This window comes from Onychomys torridus, chromosome 11 (genome assembly GCF_903995425.1).
Source record: "Onychomys torridus chromosome 11, mOncTor1.1, whole genome shotgun sequence".
NCBI lineage: Eukaryota > Metazoa > Chordata > Mammalia > Rodentia > Cricetidae > Onychomys > Onychomys torridus.
The window spans coordinates 40760920-40780550 of record NC_050453.1 but is presented as its reverse complement, the minus strand read 5'-3'; the positions used below and the strand labels follow the sequence as shown (position 1 = coordinate 40780550).

At 40.6% G+C, this 19631-nt stretch overlaps 1 protein-coding gene across 1 annotated transcript in view; it reads right to left on the bottom strand.

Moving 5' to 3' along the window:
- Positions 1 to 18512, bottom strand: part of Rgsl1 (regulator of G protein signaling like 1) — a 60092-nt gene extending 41580 nt beyond the window's left edge. Inside the window, 4 exon segments of the mRNA XM_036201965.1 lie at positions 14469 to 14598; positions 15924 to 15998; positions 18028 to 18155; positions 18434 to 18512. Coding sequence (XP_036057858.1) covers positions 14469 to 14598; positions 15924 to 15998; positions 18028 to 18155; positions 18434 to 18512 — 412 coding nt within the window.
- Positions 18513 to 19631: the final 1119 nt, after the last annotated feature.

Sequence of the window (19631 nt, the reverse complement as noted above, 5' to 3'; positions counted from 1 at the left end):
AACTGAAGTGATAGTTGAATATAGCAGGGGGCTTGGTACAATATTTGGCTCCACAGATGCCCCTGAATGTAGCCTCCTTTGGTTAATGAGTCAAAAGTTGCCAGTTCAACCCTATAAGGAAATTTTGTTCATTCATTCAATAAATCCTGATAACATGGCCACCAAATGCCAAGCCCTGTTCCAGATACTCAGGATATCAAGCAAAAGTTCCTGCCCCTGAGGAGTTTATATTCCTGTGAAAGGCATGTGCCAAACATATGTATGATGAGTACATTTTTCAACAGTATTGAAAGTGGTAAGAACTGCTAAAATATATATATAGTAAAGCAAAGTAAAGCATGTTGGGAGTTCTGGGTGAGCAGATGGACAGGATTCCATGGGATCGTTAGAATAACTTTCACTGAAAGTGAGATTTGCATGAGCATTTGAGAAGGTGACAGAGAGAGAGCTCTCTGGCTATCCAGGTGGGGACAACTGGTACAGAGCAGAGCAGTGGGAAGGTGTCCAGCATGCTTGATGAACTGGGAGTCAGTGAGGCTGGAGTGGAGTGACTGGAGGCAGGGAGAAGTGATGAGACCCAAGATGAAAGGGAGACCGGTGTGTAAGCCCCTAAGAGTACAGGGGTGCTGGACTTGCACAGAGACAGGAGCCATTGGTGTGTGGGGGCAGGTGTTGGGGGTGGGGCACAAAGGCACCGCCTGATCTGAATTACATTTCTCCATTTTTATTGTATTAAAATACATTCAACAAAATTACTATGAACTATCTTAAGTGTACAATTCAGTCACATTAAATACATTTGTAGTGTGCAACTAAAATGACCGTGCATCTCCAAAATTCTTTGTTTCCTTGTAAAACTGAAATTACTGCCATGAAATAACAACCCTTCATTTCTCAGTCCCTCCAGCTCCTGACAGTTACCAATGCACTGCCCTTCCTGTGATTTTGGACTCTTAATATGTCATATAAATGGGATGTACAGTATTTTTCCTTTTCTAATTGCTTACTGTGGTCTCTTCGACTTTCACCATGTTGTAGCTAGCATATGTCAACATCTCCTTTTAAGGCAGCATACCACTCCACTGAAGGCGTGTGTGATGTTTTGCTTAGCTACTGATTTGTTGATGGACATGAGTGGCTTCCTCATCTTAGCTGTGTGAACAACGCTGTTGGGAACATGGGTGCATCAATAACTCTTTGGGACTCTGTATTCAACTCCTCTTAATATCCACCTAGAAGTAAAATTACTGGATTGTATAGTAATTTTGTGTTGTTATTTTATTTTATTTTTTTTTTTAGGAATTGTACTGTTTCCCGTGGTGACTCTGTCATTTAACATTCTGACCAATAATGTGTAAGAGTTCCAGTGTCCTCACATTCTGCCCAACAGTTATCATTATATAGGTTTTCGTGGGAGAGTGGTTGTCCCGTAGAGATGGTAATGGATGTGAGGTCATATTTCAGTTCAATTTTGGTTTGTATTTCCCTTGGGAAATGTACTTCTTAGCTATCTGTATATCTTCTGTGGAAGAAATGGCTTCACATGTTTTTGTTTTGTTTTGCCTATTTTCATTTTACATTTTTGTTGTTGAGTTTTAAGAGTTATTTATATATTATGGATTTCCTTTATTAAATAATATAGCTTTCAAGTATGTTCTTACATTCTTTGTTGTTCCTGCCATTCCCACTGTTGATAGTTTCTTCTGACGTTTAAATGATAACATTTTTCTTTTTTATTAAGTCCAGTTTCTGTTGTTATCTCTGCCACTGATGCACAGTCAAGAAGTCACTGCCAAATCCGATGACGTGAAACCCTGGGCCTGGACTTTCTATTGGCGTGCAGTTTTAGATCTAATACTTAGGTCTTTGATTTATGCTAGTTATTATTTCCCGTGTTTTATAGAGGTCAGACTTCCTTCTCATGCATCTAGACTTCCATTTGTTCCAGAAACTTGTTCTCTCTCTCTCTCTCTCTCTCTCTCTTTCTCTCTCTCTCTCTCCTCTCCTCTCCCCTTCCCCTCCCCTCCTCTCCTCTCCCTCCTCCCCTCCCCTCCTCTCTTCTCCCCTCCCCTCTTCTCCTCTCCTCTCCCCCTCCCCTCCCCTCCCCTCCCCTCCTCTCCCCTCCCATTCTCCCCTTCCTCCCCTCCCCTGTCCTCTCCTCTCCTCTCCCCTTCCCCACCCCTCTGTGTGTGTTTATGTGGATTTGTGCACATGCATGTGCACGTGGAGACCAGAGGACAACCTTCAGAGCTGTCCAGGACCATTACCTTTGCTTTTGAGACCGATCCTTCACTGAACTGGAACTTACCTAGTAAGACGACAGGCCGGCTGAGTAGAGTGTTCCCCAGAGATCCGCCTGTGTCCCCCTCCCTAGTGCTAGGGTGACAAGTGTGACACATTGTGCCAGCTGTTTCTGTGGTTAAACTCAGGCCCTCTCCCTTGTAAGGCAAGCATCTTACCGACTAGGCCATTTCTCAGCGCTTAGCACTGCCCATTGAAAGACTTCTTTCACAGAACACTTTTGACATTCCTCTCAAAAGTCATTGATCGTATACTTGGGGGGTTATTTCTTGGCTTTACGTTGTTTATCAGTGGTCTAAAGTTCTGTCATTATGCCCACACTAAACCATTTTGATTACTATAGATCTGTGTTAAGTTTTAAAATTAGGATGTATGAGACCTCCATTTTTTTTCTCTCCAATTTCAAAATTGTTATAGCTATTCAGGGTCCGTTGAGATGCTATATAAATTTTAGGACTGAGTTTCCTATTTCTGTAAAAGATGCTATTGGGTTTTTATAGAGATTTCAGGAATCTGTGTTTTTAAGAAGTACTGATGTCTTAGCAATATTTGTTTGCCAAACTATGAACATGGGAAGTAGTTCTATTAATTTATTCCTCAGTTTGTTTCTGCAATGTTTTGTAATTTTCATTGTGCAAGGATTTCATCTCTTGGCTGAGTTAATTCCTGAATATTTAATATTTTATTATTTTTAATATTCTTATAAATTGGATTGTTCTTATGATTGATTTTTCAAATTGCTTATGGAGAGTATATATATACATGGACCTGTTTATGTGGCTTTATATCCTACTACTTTAAAGAATTCATTTATTAGTTCTAACAGGAAATATTATATAAAAGTTAGGGATTTTGTTTTACATAAAACATCATGTAATGTGAACAGTGATAATTTTAGTTTTTGCTTTCTATTATCTTCTATTTTTCTAAAAACAAAATCTTTTTTCTTTTCTTTATTTTCTTGATTACTCTGGTAAAGACTTCCACTACTGTGCTGAATCAGAATGGCGGACGTGGGACTCTTACTTCATTCTGTTATTGTGGTATGCTAAAGTGATTAAATTTTCCGTGTTGAACCGTCCTTGGCCTCTGTGAATACATTCTGTTTGTTCAGAATGTATAACCTTCTCCTATGCTGCTGAATGCCTTTTGATTGTGAAATTTTGCATCAATAGTGATAAAGGTCATTGAGCTGTTTTTTTCTATACAGCTTTTTGCCTGGCTTTGGTATTAGGGTAATGCCGTCCTCATAGAATGAATTTTGAAGTAACCCTGTTGTTAAATATTTGGAATTATTTAGAAAGAACTGAGGCTAGTTCCTCAAGTGTTTCATAGCTTCTGAGAGAATATGAGATTGGGTGCATTCGAGGTGGTATAGACAGATGAGTTGTCTGGTTTTGATTTAGTTCTATAAATGTTTGCTTTGGATATTTGGATGGTCTCCAAGAGAAAAGCAGAAGTTCATAGTTATTATATCTTCTTGATGTTTTGGACTTTGCTTGCATTGACATATGATGTCTTTATGTGTCTCTTCTGATTTAAAGTCTTTTTTGTCTGATTTTCTTATAGCCACTCCAGCTCTCTTTTAGTTATTATTTGTATGTAATATTTTTCCATTCATTCACCTTTCTTTCTCTAAAAACCGTGTAAGCTTGATATAATTCATGAATATATGCTAAGTCATACAAGTATAAAACAGTTAACAAACTTTTGAGGAAATATATATGTATAGAAATTAAAATCCTATAATAGAAAATACTAAAATTAACTAAAATACAATTTGATCTGAAGAGACAAAGTATACATATAAAAGATAAGTGCCTATCACATGAGCCAATCAAATATCCTTTATTCACAATTACTTAAAAGCTACATAAAAATTAAGTCTGTAAGTATACTAGATATTTCAATTCACTTATGGAACTGTTGTACTTCAACATTTATTTTTAAAAATGAAATTAGACTGCATATTCCAGATGTTTACCATAAGAATGAGTGACTGACATATTTAAAGTTTTTATAAAATTTATTGCAAGTTATGTAATTTCTAGAGCATTCTACACAAATTATTTTGAATAAGTCTTTTGTATTACTTATGTTTATACTATTCCACTATAGAAGGTTTTTCTTCAAGTCTATGCAATTGTTTGATTATAGACATATTTCTTTTTCACATTTACGAAGTCCTGACAGTGTGTATCATGTATATTGGGAAACTAAAGACTTGTACATCTCCATTTCTCACCATAGTCTACTCTTTCAAATTTGCATTTGAGTTGGCTAGAGGTCTTCCTAAACATTTTATGTTGATGTGAATTTCTTCATTATGCGTATTCATGTTTGCTATAAATATATTGTGATAATGGGACCTACCTACATAGTATATTTAGATATTTTTCTCAGTTGTGACTTTTCACATATTTTCTTTTTTAAAAAAATTATATATATTGTTTTTCGAGTCAGGGTTTCTCTGTGTAGCTTTTGCGCCTTTCCTGGATCTCCCTCTCTAGACCAGGCTGGCCTCGAACTCACAAAGATATGCCTGCCTCCTGAGTGCTGGGATTAAAGGCGTGCCCTACCACCGCCCGGCAAAAATTTTATAATTTAATCTAATTTTACATACCAGCCACAGATTCCCATGTCCTCCCTCCTCCTGCCCCCCCCCCCCAGCCCACCCCCCATTCCCATCTCCTCCAGGGCAAAGACTCCCCTGAGGATTCAGCTCAGTGTAGTTGGAGAGCTTCTCTCCAGGTCCCACTAAGCCCCAGCAGTCCAGTAGCCCACTTATAAAATGAACACACAGACATTCATATTATTTAAACTTCTTGGCCGTTAGCTCAGGCCTACCATTGTCTAGCTCTTACTCTTATATTTAGCCCATTTCTATTAATCTATATTTTGCCATGTGGCTTGTGGCTTAGAGATGGCTCAGAGGTTAAGAGTACTGCTTGCTCTTCCAAAGGTCCTGAGTTCAATTCCCAGCAACCACATGGTGGCTCCCAACCATCTGTAATGAGATCTGGTGCCCTCTTCTGGCCTGCGGGGATATGTGCAGACAGAACATTGTATACATAATAAATAAATAAATCTTAAAAAAAAAAAGTTGATTAAAAAAAAAAAAAGCCCAGCTAGCTCAGTCGGTGGAGCATGAGACTCTTAATCTCAGGGTCATGGGTTCATGCCCCACGTTGGGCACCAGATATTGGTCCAGCGGCTCTTGGCTCTTGGTTCTGGGATGCTGGAGGTAGACCGAGCAGAGTTCTCCAGAGAACACCGCCAGACTGTGTCATACCTTTGCCAGACTCTACAACCTATCCCTTCATTTGTAAGTTACCCCACAAAATAAACCTCCCTTTTAACTATGTGGAGTGGCCTTAATAATTTCACCAATAGCTCAGCCTGGTAGATTCAGTCCAGGCAGGTCCAGTCCCCTCCTCCCTTCACCCAGGCTGAGCAAAGTGTCCCTGAATAAGCCCCAGGTTCCAAACAGCCAGCTCATGCACCAAGGACAGGTCCCAGTCCCACTGCCTGGGTGCCTCCCAAACAGTTCAAGCTAATTGACTGTCTCACCTATCCAGAGGGCCTGATCCATTTGGGGGCTACTGAGCTATTGGTTCATAGTTCATGTGTTTCCACTAGCTTGGCTATTTGTCCCTGTGCTTTTTCCAATCATGGTCTCAACAATCTCGCTCATATAGTCCCTCCTCTTTCTCGCCAATTGGACTCCTGCATCCACTTCCATCAGTCATTGGATGAGAGTTCTACCATGACAGTTAGGGTGTTTGGCCATCTGATCACCAGAGTAGGTGGGTTTGGGCTTTCTCTCAACCATTGCCAGTAATCTACAGTGGAGGTATCTTTGTGGATTTCTGGGGACCTCTCTAACACTTTGCTTCTTCCTATTCCCATGTGGTCTTCATTTATCATGGTCTGTTATTCCTTGTTCTCCCTTTCTGTTCTTGATCCAGCTGGGGTTTCCTGCTCCCCTAAGCTCTCTTTCCCTCGACCCTTGCCCTTCATTACTTCCCCCGCCCCTCACATCCAGTTTGCTCATGTAGATCTCATCCATTTCTGTCATTGGGCGATCCCTGTGTCTTTCCTAGGGTCCTGTTTTCTAGGTAGCCTCCCTGGAGTTGTGAGTAGCAGTCTAGTCATCCTTTGTTTTACATCTAGTATCCACCTATGAGTGAGTACATACCATGTTTGTCTTTCTGAGTCTGGGTTACCTCACTCAGGATGATTTTTTCTCGATCCATCCATTTGCCTGCAAACCTCATGATGTCATTATTTTTCTCTGCTGAGTAGTACTCCATTGTATGTATGTACCACATTTTCTTGATCCATTCTTCAGTTGAAGGGCATCTAGGTTGTTTCCAGGTTCTGGCTATTACAAATAATGCTTCTATGTACATAGATGAGTATATGCCCTTGTGATATGATTGAGCATTCCTTGGGAATATGCCCAAGAGTGGTATAGCTGGGTCTTGGGGGAGATTGAATCCCAATTTTCTAAGAAAGTGCCATATTGATTTCCAAAGTGGCTGTACAAGCTTGCATTCCCACCAACACTGGAGGAGAGTTCCCTTTGCTCTACATCCTCTCTCTAGCATAAGCTGTCTTTAGTGGCTTTTTTTGTTTTTGTTTTTGTTCGTTTGTTTTTGCTTTTTTGAGACAAGGTTTCTCTGTGTAGCTTTGTGCCTTTCCTGGAACTCGCTTTGTAGACTAGTGTAGCTTCGAACTCACAGAGATCCGCCTGCCTCTGCCTCCCGAGTGTTGGGATTACAGGCATGCACCACCGCTGCTGGGCTCCAGTGTTCTTGATCTTAGCCATTCTGATGTGTAAGGTGGTATCTCAGAGTCGTTTTGATTTGCATTTGATGAGCAATTCCTTAAATGTCTTTCAGCTATTTGAGCTTTCTCTGTTGAGAATTTTCTGTTTAGCTCTATAGCCCATTTCTTAATTGGACTGTTGGGCATTTTGATGTCTACTTTCTGGAGTTCTTTATATATTCTGGATATCAGCCCTTTGTCAGATATGGGGTTGGTGAAGACCTTTTCCCATTCTGTAGGCTGTTGCTTTGTCTTGTTGACTGTGTCCTTTGCTCTACAAAAGCTTCTCAGTTTCTTGAGGTCCCATTGGTTAATTGTTTCTCTCAGTGTCTGTGCTACTGATGTTATATTTAGGAAGTAATCTCCAGTGCCAATGTGTTCAAGACTACTTCCTACTTTCTCTTCTCTCAGGTTCAAAGTAACTGGATTTATGTTGAGGTCTTTGATCCACTTGGACTTAAGTTTTGTGCATGGTGACAGATATGGATCCATTTGCAGCCTTCTACATGTTGACATCCAGTTATGCCAGCACCATTTGTTGAAGATGCTTTCTTTTTTCCATTGAACAGTTTTGGCTTCTTTGTAAAAAATTATATGTTCATAGGTGTGCGGATTAATGTCAGGGTCTTCAATTCTATTCTATTGGTCCACATGTCAGTTTTTATGCTAGTACTGAGCTGTTTTTATTACTGTAGCTCCATAGTAGAACTTGAGGTCAGGGACTGTGATGCCTCCAGAGGTTGTTTTTATTGTACAGGATACTTTTGGCTATCCTGTTTTTTTTTGTTTTGTTTTTTTTTTCCACATGAAGTTGAATATTTGAGGCTGTGAAGAATTGTGTTGGTATTTTGATGGGGATTGCATTGAGTCTGTAGATTGCTTTTGGTAAGATTGCCATTTTTACTATGTTAATCCTGCCTATCCATGAGCATGGGAGGTCTTTCCATTTTCTGACATCTTCTTCAATTTCTTTTTTCAGGAACTTAAAGTTCTCATCATATAGGTCTCTCACTTGCTTGGTTAGAGTTACCCCAAGGTATTTTATATCATTTGTGGCTATTGTAAAGGGTGATGTAGCTCTGATTTCCTTCTCAGCTTGCTTGTCAATTGTATATGGGGGGGGGGCTACTTATTTTTTTGAGTTAATCTTGTATCCTGCTATGTTTTTGAAGGTGTTTATCAGCTGTAGGAGTTCCCTGGTAGAATTTTTGTGGTCACTCATGTATACTATCATGTCATCTGCAAATAAGGAAAGCTTGACTTCTTCCTTTCCAATTTGTATACCCTTAATCTCCTTATGTTGTCTTATTGCTCTGGCTAGAACTTCGAGTACTATATTGAATAAGTATGGGGAGATCAGACAGCCTTGTCTTGTTCCTGATTTTAGTGGAATCACTTTGAGTTTCTCTCCATTTAAATTTGATATTGGCTGTTGGCTTGCTGTAAATTACCTTTATTATGTTTAGGTATGTTCCCTGTATTCCTGATTGCTCCAAGACCTTTATCATGAAGGGGTGTTGGATTTTGTCAAATGCCTTTTCAGCATCTAGTGGAGTAGAGGTTTTTGAAGTATGACCTGATGATTTTCTGGATTTCTTCAGTGTTAGTTGTTATGTCTCCCTTTTTGTTTCTAATTTTGTTAATTTGGATTCTCTCTCTCTCTCTCTCTCTCTCTCTCTCTCTCTCTCTGCCTTTTGGTTAGTTTGGATAAGGGCTTGTCTATCTTGTTGATTTTCTCAAAGAACCAACTCTTTGGGTGTTTTTTTTTGTTTGTTTGTTTGTTTTTGTTTTTTGGTTTTTCGAGACAGGGTTTCTCTGTAGCTTTTCACCTTTCCTGGATCTCGCTCTGCAGATCAGGCTGGCCTCAAACTCAGAGATCCGCCTGGCTCTGCCTCCCAAGTGCTAGGATTAAAGGCGTGCACCACCACTGCCTAGTAAGAACCAACTCTTTGTTTCATTAATTTTTTTTTGTATGTTCTTTTTGTTTCTATTTTATTGATTTCAACTCTCAATTAGATTATTTCCTGGTGTCTATTCTTCTTGGATGACTTTGCTTCTTCTTGTTCTAGAGCTTTCAGGTCTGCTGTCAAGTCACTAGTGTGAGATTTCTCCAACTTCTTTATGTGGGCATTTAGTGCTATGAATTTCCCTCTTAGCACTGCTTTCATGGTGTCCCATAAGTTTAGGTATGTTGTACATTCGTTTTCATTGATCTCTAGGAAGTCTTTAATTTCTTTATTTCTTCCTTAACCCATTGGTGATTCAGTTGAGCATTATTCAGTTTCCATGAGATTATAGGCTTTCTGTAGTTTTTGTTGTTGTTGAAATCGAACTTTAAACCATGGTGGTCTGATAGAACAAAGGAGGTTATTCCAATTGTTTTGTACCTGTTGAGATTTGCTTTGTGGCCAAGTATCTGGTTGATTTTAGAAGGTTCCATGGGGTGCTAAGAAGAAGGTATATATATATATATTAGGATGGAATGTTCTGTAGATATCGATTAAGTCCAATTGAGTCATAGCATCAGGTAAGTCCTTTATTTCTCTGTTAAGGTTTGATTTGGAAGATCTGTCCAGTGGTGAGAGTGGGATATTGAAGTCTCCCACTATTAATGTGTGGGGTTTTATATGTGATTTAAGCTTTAGTAATTATTCTTTTACATATGTGGGTACCCTTGTGTTTGGGGCATAAATGTTTAGAATTTAAACTTCATCTTGGTGGATCTTTCCTGCAATGAGTAGGTAATGCCCTTCTTGATCTCTTTTGATTGATTTTAGTTTGAAGTCTATTTTGCTGGATATTAGGATGGCTACACCTGCTTTCTTCTTAAGACCATTTGATTGGAAAGACTTTCCCCAGCCTTTTATTCTTAGGTAGTGTCTATCTTTGAATTTGAGGTGTGTTTCTTGTATGCAGCAGAAAGATGGGTCTTGCTTTTGTATCCATTCAGTTAACCTCTGTCTTTTTATAGGTGAATTAAGTCCATTGGTATTAAAGGATAGTAATGACCAGTGATTGTTCATTCCTGTTATTTTTTGGTGGTAGTATATGTGTACTTCTCTTTTTGCGGTTTACTGCTGTGGTGTTATCTATTGCCTGTGTTTCTGAGGGTGTATCTGACTTCCTTAGGTTGGAATTTTCCTTCTAGTGCTTTCTGTAGGGCTGGGTTTGTGGATAAGTATTGTTTAAATCTGGCTTTGTCTTGGAATGTCTTGTTCACTCCGTCTATGATGATTGAAAGTTTTGCTGGGTATATTAGTCTAGGCTGGCATCCATGGTCTCTTAGTGTCTGCATTATATCTGTCCAGGTCCTTCTGTCTTTCAAAGTCTCCATTGAGAAATCGGATGTTATTCTAATGGGTTTATAAGTCACTTGGCCTTTTTCCTTTGCTGCTCCTAATATTTTTTCTTTATTCTGTATGTTTAGTTGTTTATTATGTGGCAAGGGGACTTTTGTGTGTGTGGGTCTAGTTTGTTTGGTGTTCTATAGGCTTCTTGTATCTTCATAGGCATTTCTCAATGGAGACTTTTCACATATTTTCAAAGGGAAGCAGAATAAGAAAAGGCTTTCCCATATTGCTTACATCCATATTGTTTATCTCCAATATACTTATATTAATGTGTTCCTGACTTACTCAAAGGACACAAGGATATCTTACACCCTAAGGATTTTCTACACTATGAAACCTTCCATGGAAATGAAGGGGACTGTGATGAATGAAGTCTTTCCCACATTACATAACTCTCAGTTTCTCTACACTGAATCATTCTATTACATTGAAGAAAATTGGAAAAGATGAATGTTTTCCTACATATATGTAGGACTTCTCACCTTTGTGAATCTTTTTGTGGCATCTAAAGGAACTGTGATCAGTGAGGACTTTCCCACATTGATTAGATACATAACATTTTTTCCCTGTGGATCTTCTTATGGCATTAAGAGGGACTGCAATTTGTAAAAGGCTTCATTTCACCACAATGCTTACACACATGGGGTGTTTGAGTCCAATGTGAATCCAATGTGGTATTGTCTTAGTCACTGTTCTATTGTGGTGAAGAGACACCATGACCAAGACAACTTTTTTTTTTTTTGTTTTGTTTTGTTTTGTTTTTCAAGACAGGGTTTCTCTGTAGCTTTGGAGCCTGTTCTTGACTAGCTCTGTAGCCCAGGCTAGCCTTGAACTCACAGAGATCCACCTGCCTTTGCCTCCTGAGTGCTGGGATTACAGGTGCGAGCCACCACCACCCAGCGACAACTTTTATAAAAGGGGGAAAAAAAAAAAAGAACTAAAACCTACTGTTTGGTTCCATGGTTATCCATACAGGAATCCTCTTGGAGTTAGGGTGAGCAAATTTGTGTACCATATCCCAGGAAGCAATTCTTGTTATGTAAATAAGAGCATTTCTGTGGCATCAGGTTGCAAGTAATTTGGATTAGCTGTACAAATCTACCATTCTGTGGCTGTAGTCGGGTAAAGGGGAGACCCATGTTTTCTTTCTAGGGAATGCTTTCTGGAGTTTGGTAGAAACCAGGACCTGCATATCCTCATCTGTGCTATCACTCTCCTGTTATGGGATAATCTTTTTGTACACTGTATAGATGTGTCTCTGCCAAGACACCTTCTGACTTGTTTAATAAAGAGCTGAATGGAAAAAAAAGAAAACATTTAATTGTGGGCTGGCTTACAGTTTCAGAAGCTTAGTCCATTATCATCATGGAGGAGAGCATTGGTGGCACACAAGAAGGCACTAGAGCAGTCGCTAAGAGCTTTATACCTTGATCCACAGGTAAAGAGAGAGAAGGACACTGGGCCTGGTGTGGGCTTCTGAAACCTCAAGGCCCACTCCCAGTGACACACCTCCTCCAACAAGGCCACACCCACTCCACACCTCCTAATCTGCAGTTCAATTGGGGACCAAATATGCGAATATATGAGCTTATGGAGGCCAATCTCATACAAACCACCAGAGGTATAGAAGGTTAAATGTGGTCATCAAGGGCTTTTTCATATTGGTTACATTTATAGAAGTTCTCTCTGTTGTGAATCCTTTGATAGTACTGAAGTAAACTGAAATAAGGGGAGGCTTTACCTCATGGATTTCATTCATAGGTTTTGTCTTCACCGTGGCTTTTCCCCTGGCATCAGAAGGACATGGAACAAGCTAATGCTTCCCCCCACATTGCTCAAATTCACAGGGTTTCTCTCCAGTGATTCCTTTCAAAGTTCTGAAGTGGAAAAGGATAAGTGAAGGCTTTTTCACATTTCTTACACACAGTTTTTTTTCACTGCAGCTTATTTCATGACTGAAAGTGAAAACTGGTTGTGCATAGGCATTTGTGTGATCCAATGCTGGTGTGGGTTACATGGCTCATGCACATAGGTTTTTTTTTTTCCTAGCATGATTTCTTTGAACATAACTATGCATACTGAAGGGTTTTCTACATCGCTTGCATCTGTAGTCTTTTACATGTTTCAGAAACCATTGGGGAGAGCTGAGGAAGTTTCCTCATTCCTTACATTTATAGTTCCTCTTCATATTTGTGATACTCATCCGGCTTGTGTTTACTCTCAAATGTGATGTGAACACTTGGGAACAAATGAACACTGAGAACATCTCCACACATCTATCTTCCTTTTACATGGTTTTACTCCACAAGGATTAGTTTTGTTCATAAGAGGATCTAGAACACAGCTGAATTTTCTCCCCATTGACTATTTCCATTATGTTCGCATAATCTCTCTATGATTTGATGTCTTAATGTTTCTTGAATTGTTGCAGTCATCTTCAGTATTCTGGTCTTCCTGTATTTTTTCCCATAACATCCAGGATCCTGAAGGCTTCTTGAATCGCCTTTCAGTAGGGCTCCTCTTGAGAATGATCCAGGAAAGTCCTTTCTCCAGGGTGACGTTCATAATCACACTCAAAGGTCACAGACTCCACTGGTGTCTCCAGGTCTGGTGCTGTTCTCACCGCTGCTCCTGGGATCCATATCCAGAACACAACAACCGGCTAACCACCCAAGGCCTCTCTCGGCTGTCAGGGTTGTGTCTTAACTATGGTGGCCCCAGAAAGGCTCCATCCACTCACATTCAATCATGTGTATCTCAAAAGATGATCATTATTATTACCAACTGAACTTGCTTTTTGACAGTTTCACACATGTATATACTGCATACGGATTGCTCTCACCTCCTCCAGTCTCTTCTATTTCCTTCTCGCCTTCCCTCTCCCTTCCTATAGATCTCTTTCTCACATTTCCATCTATATTTGTTTTGTTTTGTGATCTCTTGAGTTTAACCAGGCACATCTCTGTGACCACAGTTTTGGACTTACCAAACCCACTGAGAACCATTTCTCCCTTTCCCATAATTTTTCAATATTCGATAGTTTAGTGGTAAGGGGTAAAGCCTTCTCCCATCCAAAATTGATTGTTGACGGGGTCAGTACTACACACACCTACAGCAAGTAGCTGAGGCTGCTGAGTCTCATGATGGTAATAGTTGTGCCATACCTAAAGGTGGCATTCCACAACCTGTCTCCCTATGCTCCAGTTCTTACTTTCTTCCCTAAAATAATGAACTTTTAAAAAGATTTATTTTTTTATCATTTTTGACTATGTATATGCATATAAATGTGTGGGTATAAACATGTACCTGTGTGGGTATAGACATGTATCTGTGTGGGCATAGACATGTATCTGTGTAGGTATATTCATGTACCTGTGTGGGTATAGACATGTACCTGTGTGGGTATATTCATGTACCTGTGTGGTTATAGACATGTACCTGTGTGGGTATAGACATGTACCTGTGTGGCTATAGACATGTACCTGTGTGGGTATAGACATGTATCTGTGTGGGTATAGACATGTACCTGTGTGGGTATAGACATGTATCTGTGTGGGTATAGACATGTACCTGTGTGGGTATAGACATGTACCTGTGTGGGTATAAACATGTATCTGTGTGGGTATAGACATGTACCTGTGTGGGTATAGACATGTACCTGTGTGGGTATAGACATGTATCTGTGTGGGTATAGACATGTACCTGTGTGGGTATAGACATGTACCTGTGTGGGTATAAACATGTATCTGTGTGGGTATAGACATGTACCTGTGTGGGTATAGACATGTATCTGTGTGGGTATATGAACGTGAAGGCAGATGCCCCTGGAGGCCAGTGGTGTCACCTCTTGATGCCACAGGCGTTTGGCTTCTTCCATGTCTACAAATACAGGCAGGATCTGTATCCTACCATAGAACTGATAAGCATAGGATCATTATGCAGTATGGCTCCCCATATTTCTCCACACGCTCTCACATCTATGCTTACCTCCTTCTGGGGACTTAATAAAGCTGATGAGTTCCTGACAGAGAATGTAATGGAAACACAAGTCGGTTTTGCAGAAGAAAGGTAACCGGTATTTTTCCAACCAGGTCAATAAGCCTTTGTACTTGGCAATCTAGAGTTTAAGCAAAACGACACAAAGATAAACAGAACTGAGCCCTTCAGAAATGCAGCGTACAACGGGAGATCAGGTCATGTTGTATTGGCCATATCTGGCTGGAAGGAGAAATGTGCTGATTAAAAGTTATGCCTAAGGGGAGAGGAGACTTGAGCTGACGTTCCCAAAGATGAAAGTCGTTAAGTCAGAAAAAAAAAATTAAAACACACACACATACAAAACAAACAAACAAAAACTGACGTGTCTTCAGAAAGTTTTCCTTATTCCCAACTTTGTTTAAGAATTAAGAAAACAGCTATGTTTTGTTTGGGGGGAAAAAAAGGAATAGCAAAACTCTTGTTCTGTGATGTCAGGTTCAACTCTGATAACTTGCTTCTTTTTTCAAAATAATTTCTCATAAAGCCCCAACCCATATCAACTGCATAAAGAAGCCAAGTGTGAAGGTGCATACCTTTAATCCCAGCTTCTAGCAGGAGACTCATGAGTTCTAGTCTAGCCTGAGCAACAGAGTAAGTTCCTCTTTCAAGAACTACACAAACACATAGAAAAAACATAGACATACCACCATGTGTGTGTGTGTGTGGGGGGGGGGTTCCTGAGGGACAGTCTACCAGAGAAAGAAAAACAGCAAAGCTTTGAACTATAGTGGAGAAACCAAATGCAACAATTGAAACAGGCTGGCTCCTTTCAGGTCTCTAGAACTCAGAGAGAAACAAACTCCTGCTGTGAGGAGCAGTGTGATCTCTCCAGTAACACACACTTCTAGCATAGAACAGAAAGCCACTGGCAGGTCTGAAGTCTCCATAATGGAAAAAGAGATGAGAAGAATAATTTATAAGAAAAAGGAAAAAGAAATAAGGTGAAAAAAAGTAAGGCATGCTTTGAGAAGAAAGAGGCATCTGGCCTTGGGCTGCTGTGCCTACAGCGCGCAGCTGATCACAGCTATGCCACAGCTGTGGCCCAAGTTTCCTACCTCACACTGTGTCAGCTAAGCCTTAGATTCTTTCTTGCTTAGGTGTGTGACCTCAGACTTCTTCTCAGCATCGTGTTCAAGCATTTCCTCCCCAACCATCGCAGCAGACATGAGAGATTTCCTAACTGTTGACTAGAGTGTCAAGAGAGACTTCAGCAGCAATTGCTCGTTCTGGGATGGGTAAAGCTGCGGACTGTCTCCCTGGCTGAACACTACTTCTCCTACTCACCTGCTTTGCATCTTCTTCCATGGTTACCCTCTACCTGTCTTCTTCCTTCCCACTTCCAAATTCTTCAAATACACACCCCCCTCCCTCTGCCCCGAACCTTTTGCCATGTGAGAATCTTACCAAGTCATAAGGTATGTCTGGCCACAAGCTCCACTGTGAATTCTCAACATTGTAAAATGGTGTCTGACCAAAGACCTGCAAAATAAAATGTGACGATTTGAATAAGAAGACCCTCTGTAACAGGTGCGGTCCTGATGGATACATCTACAAAATACTCCCACACTTAAGGCTCAGGGAACATGGTGTAAGAGGAGGCAGGAAGATTATAAGGCCAGAGGAGGAGGAGGGACTTTGCTGTGAGGTTGTGTCTGAATGTGACATCAGAAGTTATCCTCGTAAGTCCCGCCAACCCGACTGCCTAAATGTGAGCTGAACAAGGAGGACGAAATGATCATGCCAAAGTGGACGGGACGGGGAAGCTTCAACCACACAAACTACAGGTGACTGTGAAACGCCGCAAGTGGAGAGGTGGTCCTGCCTGGGAAGGAAGCACACCAAATGGGTGAACAGTGAGTGCCAAATGGTCAGTCATGAAAATATACATACAAGTAACGTCATATGGATGGAACAAGTTCTTTTTAGGAATATGTGTGTATATTTAAATACACATATGCATGCAATAACAATTAGTGAAAAAAAAAAAGGCCATGAATCTGAAGGAGTGGTGGAGGGGTTTATGGAACAATTTGGAAGGGAGGGAGATACGTTGTAATTAAAACACAGTCTCAACCACAACAACAACAGCAATAACAACAACAAAAGGATATTGTCCATAGGCTCAGATATTTGAATGTTTGGTCTCCAGTTATCGGTGGCACTATTTGGATAGCTTTAGATGGTGTGGCCTCCCTCCTCTCTCTCCTGTGCCCTCTCTCTTTCTGTCTTCTGTGGTTGAGGTTCAGGATGTGGCTCTCAGCTTCTACCCCAGCCACCATGCCTGCCTCCTCCCCGCCATCGTGAACTCTTATCCCTTTGGAACCATTAACCAAAAATCAACTTTGTCTTTCTTAAGTTACCTTGGTCATGGTGTCTTATCACAGAAATAGGAAAGCAACTAGTTCAAAAAGCTAAAGAAAACCTCCCAAAGCAGAAGAAATCTTCACATATACAGCAAGTTTCATCTGCAGCAGCCATGGGGAAGAGAGGCTCCCCAACACTATTATTTCAAGAGATATTATTCTCATTTTTTCTACATTAACAGCTTTCCCTGCACAAGAACATTAAGTTGACTTAATTCCACCATTCCTTTTTCTTTAAAGATTTATTTATTATTATTATGTATACTGAAGAGGGCGCCAGATCTCATTACAGATGGTTGTGGGCCACCATGCGGTTGCTGGGAATTAAACTCAGGACCTCTGGAAGAGCAGTCTTAACCTCTGAGCCATCTCTCCAGCCCCCACGATTCCCTTTTCATTTGGATATACCCTGCGTAGACCTGGGAGCTACCTTGCTTATATGTAAAATCTAAGACTCTTGATAGTAGTATGTATTTACCAATGCATTGTAATACTTACCTTCTTGTGGACTTAAGAGAGAGAAAACAAAGTCCTAAATCTTTTTCTAATTAGAAACAGCTTTTATATCTGCCTATACTCCCCCCCCACCCCCGCTAGAATGACACTTTCCCATATCACTGTTTCAAGAACATCATTGTGAACTATGTAAATTGTATTAGTGAGTTGGATAATTAACATGTTTCAAAATGGCTCCTGAGAACTGAGACAGTGTCAGAGACAAGAAAAGATTCTGCATAGGATGATTTGATTGGGAAGTTCTGGGAGACTTGAGAGCTGGTTCTGGTTCCTGTTTATTTGCTCAGATTAAATTCAGGGCCATCAAAGTGACTCAGTACTTAAAGCTACAATCCACCAACCTCATGACCCGGATTTGACCATTGGGTCCCACATGGTGGAGGGAGAGAACAGACTCTCACAAATTTCATTTTTATCTCCACACATGCCTGGTGCTTGCATTCGACACGCGCGCGCGCGCACACACACACACACACACACACACACACACACACACACACGCACACACTAAATATAATGAATTTTAAAACAGAAAAAAAAAATCTCAATTTGAAAAAGAAACTAATAAAACAGAACAGACACTTAGGCATGTCAATGGAACGTTTGGATTCAGGGCTGAGAATGCTTACCGGGAGAGAAAGAAATGTGTTGAAAAAATCAGCAAAGATTTCATCCTCCAAAAGAATGATAAGATTTGTAGAACCGATGATCTCTGCGTGTGGAGAAAACAAACAATACAGCCATGATGGGGGTGTGTCTGATGGAGAAGACAAAGCTACTGGACAGATGACCACATGCCAGGTCTCAGCACCGTGGCCTTTGGATCTGACCCCATGTCCCTCCTCCAGGGCCCTCTTTTCATTGTTATTCTCTAGCTGTGGGGAACTCACCGCCTTACACAGCAGCCTATTCAACTTATGAAGAGATGATAACCAAGAGGTTTTCTTTTTTGGTTGTTGTTTTTTAATCTCCCTGTGCACTGCCTTTACCTTCTGCTTGGGGGCAGTCTGCCCTTCCAAGTGTACCAGGACTCACCCAAACCCCCTTCCACAGGACAGGACTCCAGCCTTTCAGAGCCTCCTCCCCCAGCCTTCCACTCATCTCTGTCTTTCATGATGGCCTCTTTTCTTACCCACTTCCTCTCTTATTGGCTGGAGCTGCCCCAATAACCCAAGCACCATAGACACTTTCCAGGGTGGTGCCCAGAAGAACACTGCCTATGTGTAAGCATGTAATATTAGTGTGTCCCAAGTCAGGGGGCTCTCATGTGGCACAATTACCTCCACCATCCTTAATCTGTTGCCTTTCAGAAAACTAGGGAAGGAATTTGTGTGTGTTCCAATAGAAATTCACCTGGCTAATTTAGGCCTAGTATTCTAGCTTTCTTAGATACTGACTTGCACTGGTGAATCATTTGTTCCTTGGCTTAAATATGGTACTTGTTTTGTTCAAATAAATCAGAAGATATGGATGCTAAATGTGGGCTGGTGAGGTGGCTCATGGGTAAAGGCACCTGCCACCAAGCCTGAGTCGAGGGAGGGAGAGAACACACTCCTGTGAGTTGTCCTCTGACAGACACGTGCGTAGCACACACAATAAATAAAAACCGTAAAATAATAAAATAAATGCTAAATGTCATAAAGCCTAGCATGAGGCTAGATGACTCCTTTAAGGTTGTTGCAATTCACTGTCTAAGCTATTGATTGATTGATTGACTGATTGACAGATTTTTTGAGGCAAGGATTTGCTGTCTAGCTCAGGCTAGCCCAGAACACGTTATGTAGCTCAGAGTGGCCTCAAATCAGCCAAGTGGTGGTGACACACACCTTTAATCCCAGCACTCAGGAGGCAGAGGTAGGTGAATTTCTGAGTTCGAGGCCAGCCTGGTCTATAGAGCAAGTTCCAGGACAACCAAGACTACACAGAGAAATCCCCCCCCCCCCCCCAAAAAAAAAAAAAAAAAAAAAGAAAGAAAGAAAGAAAGAAAGAAAGAAAAATAAATAAAACTCACAATAATTCTGCCTCAGCTTCTCAAGTGCTCAGATTACAGGTGTGAGCCACCATGGCAGGATTTGTCTATGCTTTTTAGATCTTAAAGTTTAGTGAATAGCAAACTAATGGCTGTATCAGTAGCCCAACAGTTTCCTATCACACCCAAGGTTTATACTGAAAAAATGATCAAAGGATAATCTAAATAACCCAAACTAGGTCCTTGTCTCAGGATAGTTAAGCA